The sequence below is a fragment of the Lactuca saligna genome, chromosome 6 (assembly GCF_052625555.1).
Source record: "Lactuca saligna cultivar CGN05327 chromosome 6, ASM5262555v1, whole genome shotgun sequence".
NCBI lineage: Eukaryota > Viridiplantae > Streptophyta > Magnoliopsida > Asterales > Asteraceae > Lactuca > Lactuca saligna.
The window spans coordinates 180,543,269-180,549,968 of NC_136422.1; the positions used below are offsets into that span (position 1 = coordinate 180,543,269).

General features: G+C 31.9%; 1 protein-coding gene across 3 annotated transcripts; it reads right to left on the reverse strand.

Moving 5' to 3' along the window:
• Positions 1 to 712: 712 nt before the first annotated feature.
• On the reverse strand, positions 713 to 6,500 carry LOC145001837 (uncharacterized). Of its 3 annotated transcripts, none has more exons than XM_078961177.1 (6): positions 6,334 to 6,500; positions 5,965 to 6,244; positions 3,817 to 4,317; positions 3,376 to 3,519; positions 1,865 to 2,355; positions 713 to 1,412 (listed from the first exon to the last, which is right to left on the reverse strand). In XM_078961177.1, the coding sequence occupies exons 2-6, from the start codon at positions 6,218 to 6,220 to the stop codon at positions 795 to 797; spliced, it is 2,010 nt and encodes a 669-aa protein (XP_078817303.1). In that variant the 5' UTR covers positions 6,221 to 6,244; positions 6,334 to 6,500; the 3' UTR covers positions 713 to 794. The 3 variants fall into 3 exon arrangements, with proteins under 3 accessions (XP_078817303.1, XP_078817304.1, XP_078817302.1); XM_078961178.1 differs by having other exon boundaries at positions 1,865 to 2,346; positions 5,965 to 6,249; XM_078961176.1 differs by having other exon boundaries at positions 5,965 to 6,249.
• Positions 6,501 to 6,700: the final 200 nt, after the last annotated feature.

Below are 6,700 nucleotides of genomic sequence, written 5' to 3' on the forward strand. Positions count from 1 at the left end.
TTCAAATTTGAAAAATGATTTTATAAAAAATCTTAAAACATATGGTTATGTTGATGAACTTTTGATTGCTATTCTGTTGTTTGATATTGACAAATGTTCCTTTGATGAAGTTTCGATGATTGGTGATCGCTAAATGACGTGACATCGATAAATGTGGATTGTTTTTAACGATTTTGCTTGATGTCAATGAAACTCGACAATATTGAATCATAATTTACACTTAATAGTACGAATAAATGTTTTTAATGATGAATCATAACATTTTGATGAATAAACGAATATTTTTGATGAAAAATTGATGTTTTTATGAAGTATCGATGTCTTTTTTTATGAAGAACATGTGACTTTGATAACGAACAAGTAGTAGAACGTATGATGTTGAAGAAGAACATATGATGTTGATGAAGAACACAGAGGAACAATCAAGATGAATGAATAACAAATGATGTTGATGAAGAACAGATAAACGATCCAGAAGAAATTGTATCTGTGATTCAAGGTTAATATATCATATTTACAAATTTGCTACCATGTATTTATGCTAAGATACTAATTAAATGATTGGTTGAGAATGATTCCCCCATTCTCAATCTTTTTTATTTTCTCAATTGAACTTTTATATATGAATTAGACGATGTAAAGGGTCAAGGATGTGGTGGATAATAGTACATTATCATGTTGTAGGCTAATAGTATGTACTTGGGCTCCAACATAATATATAATTAAGCATGTGCATTATCAACCATCAACAACAATTTTGAATTACATCTTGGAAAAAAAATTACAATGATTCTCTAATCGTAAAGCGTGTGTTTCTTGGGCTTAAAAAGATATCTGGATCGATATGATGAGTAAAAGACATCCAATAAAAGACGAGATTGCAGGAAGGCAAATAGAATGACTGGTATAGCAGCAAAACCAGCGACCATATATGGTATCCATTTCTGGTTTTTATGGTATAGTAAGAAGAAGCTGGAACCAAATGCAATCATCATGGTCACAATAGAGAGGAAGAGTGTTCCAAGACCAAACATCAACTTTTTGGGTAATGATTCTAGGAAATCACGTTCAGCATAACGAGACGTGAGGATAGATAGGAAAATAAGGACTGAGGTTGAAGAGAATATCAATGAAATGGCATCTGCGATCACAAAAACAACTAGTGCTGATCTAGGGCCGAACATAGGAAGTCCATTGTTTTGGTCATAACCACCAGGAAGTGTAAAACCGGCAGCAAATACTATGGTTGCTATAAGAGTAGCAACCACCATGCATTGTGCAGCTGTGTCCTTCATCCACTCCTCACCTTTCTCAACTAGTTTTGAATGACTCTTTGTGAATATGTCATGTGGTTCTTCACCAGCAAGATTCTTCTTTTGTCTGTAAGAAGGAGGGATTATCTGCTTTACTTCCTGCAAAACATACAAATTCAGTTGTCATTACTAGCATGTCAAAAATCACTAGTTTCATATCTATATTTGAGATACAATATGTATGCTACGTACCCAATCATATTTACAGATTGTGTAGCTTCTTGCTTTTGTTCTTTGGAAAAGATATATGGCTGTGTTTGTTTATAACTTATCATGTTCCTCCATTAATTGAAATATCAACATAGTCATAGTTCTGTGGGTCTCGTGAGTTATGTTTATATTTATCATATAGAAATAATGTATATGGAAAGAATGCAGACATATATCATTTCTTCTATTCACATAAATGACTTTAAATAGGTGACATATGTTACTGAATTATCAATTGAAATAAGTGTTTATACTTGTATGTATTCTACTTTGTAAAGGAATAAAAAAAAAGTGATATGAAAAGTGAAAGATTGTTCTCAAGCTTGAAGGGACAAGCGTACCTCGAACCATAATAACTCTCGTTGCATTTGTAGAGCAACTCCTGACACGTTTTGAAATCGATTTGTCTTAGCACTCTTCCCAACTAAATGCAACATATTATTGCCAACGTTATCTTTGATAGGGGTTATTAAATCTTTCATTGAGCCTATTTCATATAACAAATTGTAGATCTTTTCTTGACGATGTTTAACAGCTTTATGAAACATACTTATCCCTTTTTCATCTACCTTCCATATTAGATCTGGATATGACCGAATGAGCTCACTTATAAATTTTATGTTACCCATTTTTGCCGCAATGAAAAGTACCCGAGAAGGGTAATGTGTGTTTTTCTTTTTCCGCTCTTCAATCGTTGCAGGTGGCCCTCGAATTATGTCATCGATATCATTCTTAGGCATTATGACAACCTGTTTCCAAATGATTTTTAACAATTGTAGAGCGTCACTTTCTCTTTCATCAGGCCCTAGCTTCATGTGAAATACTGCAAAAACTTAAAGAAACAATCAAATATATCATTGTATCAGATGTTGTGATCAAAATTGGCATACTACTACTAGTTGGTTGATCCCTTGAATCAAATATTCAATTTTATAAAGGAGAATATTGGGTAAAGTACATGGAGGTTCATACGTTTCAAAAGGTATACTCATTTAGCTAATTTCAGAGATTCTATCTTTATGGACTACATATTGACAACCATTTTATGTTATGCATTGCATTTGAATTAAGTATTGATCACTTTGGAAGTTGGGGCACATTATTGAAACCAAGGTCGACGATCTTCAAATATGAAATTATATATAAAAATAAAAAATTATAGCAGGTGTAAGGCCATGTCCTGATTGGCTTGTAACCCGCTATTAGCCTAACTTCCAAAAATTGGTATATATATATATATATATATATATATATATATATATATATATATAATTAATGCATAATATCATGATCATGAGCAGAAGGAAATCATGGCTTTATGAAAAACAGTTACGGAATATGTTTTCAAAATCCTATATGGTTACGCATAACTTGTTGGTGATTTGTTATCATCAATATTATTTAAGTGTAATGGGATTGCTTTGTTGACCAAAGGTGATATTGATAAATATTACACAAGTAAAGAAGGTGTGGAGTACACACTTGTTTAAGTTTGATCAAGTTTTCAAAGTACATTGTCATTTAGGGGCGAGACCCCTAAACGAACGGAGGTCCGGGGGTAGCCCCCTTGGGAGCAGGGTCCAAGGGGCGGCAGCCCCTGGTGGGGTCCAAGGGGTAGAGCCCCTGGCTGATACAAACGAAACTATCATCAAAGCATTCTAAATTCTTATCTCTCTGAGTCTTATCCGATTAAAAAATATTGAAAGTACCACCCAAATGCTTTAATCTGAAAATGTTTTACACAATTCTAACATAACTCAAAAAGTGATTATAGGCAAATCGAAACAACCAGCATAAAAGTGTTAAAGCTTTGAAAGGGGAATAAAATTGATAGGAAGGAGCATATGCTTACTTGACTTGATAGTTCCCAAGATAATCTGTGGCTTTTTTTCCTTAAATGCATCGGTCTTCTTAGCCAAAACTACAAGTATATCTCTGAGTAGTCTTTTATTCGAGGTGAGTTTAGGGTAATCGTTGAGTATTTTTAGAGCAACGTCTACAAAAGGTTATGTGCTCACTCAGTGAGAAAAACTTGTGATTAATGCATTAAAAATTAAACACAACTCTATGAACATGAAGCATGTAGATTTTGAAGAGAAAGATAGGGTGGCTTTCTCATCGGTTTGCATAGAAATATTGTTAAATTTCGTTATATTTTATCCATGTAAAAGTCAGAAAAAATAAATAAATAAATAAATAAAGTTACCCTAGACAAAAGTTGCACCATTCCTAGGTAGAAATGCAAGAAAATAAAGAAGTCACGATGAAACAATGAGAATTTGTAACAACTTACCGAAGAGATCGGCTTCAACACATTTCTGAACAACCCATCCCCGATTTTCATCTTTCCAAAAATCTCCTAACATGCTATTGGGAATCTCATAATAAAGATACCTCACCATTTTGTCTCTTGCAAATAAAGCAGCCACATAGAGTGGCATCATTCCTTGACTTCCAGGAATTGCCAACACGGCTTTATTCTTCTTCACCATTATCTTTGCTGTTTCAACATTTCCTGCAGTGGCTGCCAAACTGAGAGCAGTGTTGGAACTTTTATTTTGTAATTCAAGATCCTTCACTTCCATCTTAGTTACGAGATTTTTAACAAATTCTTCCACTGATTTGGTGCTTCGTGCAGATGCTGCAATGTGAAGCGGTGTTTCAAAATTTTCAGTGATTGCAGATCGTACCAGCTCTGGTCTTGTTTCAAGGATGGCTTCGGCAGCTTTCCAGTCTCCTTTGATTGATGCTTCATAAAGTGGAACTCCAATATTGATGTACTCTTCTCTACTTCCTTCAATTCAAACAATTTCAATTATAAGTCAGTGTTAAGCTCAACCCATATTAGTGTCCATGTTCAGATTTTACTCGCGTAAAGCACCCTAAAAGTTACGATTGATATATACTATCTATGAATAACCATAAAGAAAAAAATTATGTTCAACTCAAAGTAACCCTTCTAGAATAACCATGCATGGATAAATAATGAGATCCAAAAGTTAACATAAAAAATGGTTCTATTAACTAATTATTTAATTTTATTTTGTAAACCGAATAACTAATAAGTTGTTTCAAAAACTTAAAAACTATGACTTTTTAAAATCTTATTTTGAAACACTAACCAAAACGCTGTTTTAAATACTCTTCAATTAAAAAGTCATTTTCACATAAATATATAGTCAAACACACTCTATATTTACATTTATTCAACTTTTAGTTATATGTTTTTTGAATGGAAAAAGTATAACCATTTTTTTCTTATTTTATACAATTAAGATGTCCCCCACGACATTACCGATCGAGATGAGAATTTATGCATGTATGATTGAATGAATCATTAATTACATTTGCGCAAAAATAATACTCACACAAGCTTAGCGATTAGTATGTGGCGGTGACAACCGAAACAAACTTAATTAACCTAACAGGCTGTGAATGTGTAGTTGTAGCTCAACGTGTTAGAAGAAACATATTGGCAGCATCACGAGTTCGCAATTAGATTTTAGCAGTATATGTTGTTATTTTGTAATTCAAAAAAGAAAAATTGATATCTTTTTTTTTATTATTATTCTTAAAAATAATGACACGTGGACAACATTATTTGTTTTAATCATGTCTCTTAAATCCTAACACTTGATCAAATAGATATGAACATAAATAGAAACAAAAGATCGGAGTATATTTGATTTCTCTTGAAAAAAATGTGGTCAACTGGAGATACATTTCTCTTATACGGCTATTTTAGTGAATAATCATAATTAAGCTTATTTTATCGTTATTGAAATGATTTTTAGTTTAAAAAATACTAATATACTATTATTCATAAATCAAAATTAAATGCTGAGTAGATGAATAAATAAGGTAGGTGATAGTAAAATATAGATTCACATGGTGGGTACCACCATCCATGGACGCTCTAGTATTTAATGAAAAACTTAATGTATTAATAGTATATGAAGGCATCATGGGATTAGACTTTAAAATAATAATTTACTATATATATATATATATATATATATATATATATATATATATATATATATATATATATATATATATATATATATATATATAAATTAAATTAAATTGATTCCTATTTTTTATGCGTAAAAATGTTTCTATCCAATATAACTATGATAAGTGTCACCATTCCATATTTTCTTAACTAACTCATTAAGGCTATATTAAGATTATATATCAAATAAAATAAAATTGAATGGTGATTTGTCACAATTTTAGTGGGTAGGAATAATTGTAGGCATAAAAGGTAAGAGGTAATTTAATTTCTCATATATATATATATATATATATATATATATATATATATATATATATATATATATATATATATATATATATATATATATATATATATATATATATATATATATACACACTAAGGAGTTTTTCTAGTAAAATTTTCAAGTAGTTTAGAAATTACCATTGATTAGTTCTAGTCTAGGTAGATTTTCTGGGAGTGTTGGTAGATGAGTATTCGGTTGTGTTGGTGGTAGGCCTGGTTGTGGCTGAGTATTCGGGTGTGTTGGTGGTAGGCCTGGTTGTGGCTGAGTATTCGAGTGTGGTGGTGGTTGCTGAGGAATTTGAACCATGACTTGGTTCTGCTGCTGGTGCTGTAGATGCAGCTGCTGCTGGTGGGTTGAGGGGCTCGGTGGGGGCAGTGGACGTGGAGGGTTCATCTCTCCGGTGGCTTACCTACTCCCCTGCACTGATAATAGCATTAGTAACTCAAATGTCAGATCCAATCACAAGTTCACAACATGCATTGAGAAGATGATGTATTTGAAATTACCTCAATTTATCCACAACTTATTTCTAAATCTGGTTGATGCTGAGCCCAACAGTCGCTTTTCTTATGAATGGATTGTTGAAGGAAGGTCAGACATCAATTTATAATACTTGGTCTCTTAGGAAAGTCAACGTCTATATGAAGTAGTGGGTTATAGACTTCAGGGAAACGCGTAGTATTCACCTCCAAAGGGGAGAGACAACTATATATATATATATATATATATATATATATATATATATATATATATATATATATATATATATATATATATATATATATATACCAGTTAAATTATGTTAGGTATAATATGATGCAATTTTACACATGGCCATGACACCAAATGTGTGTGTAATAGATGATATCACAT

Excerpts from the sequence above, each read along its gene's own strand:
- LOC145001837 (XM_078961177.1), bottom strand. The coding sequence starts at position 6,220 with ATGAACCCTCCACGTCCACTGCCCCCACCGAGCCCCTCAACCCACCAG. Across the intron at positions 3,520-3,816 it reads TGTTGAAGCCGATCTCTTCG|ACGTTGCTCTAAAAATACTC; the intron begins GTAAGTTGTTAC and ends AACCTTTTGTAG. Across the intron at positions 1,413-1,864 it reads GAGAGTTATTATGGTTCGAG|GAAGTAAAGCAGATAATCCC; the intron begins GTACGCTTGTCC and ends TATGTTTTGCAG.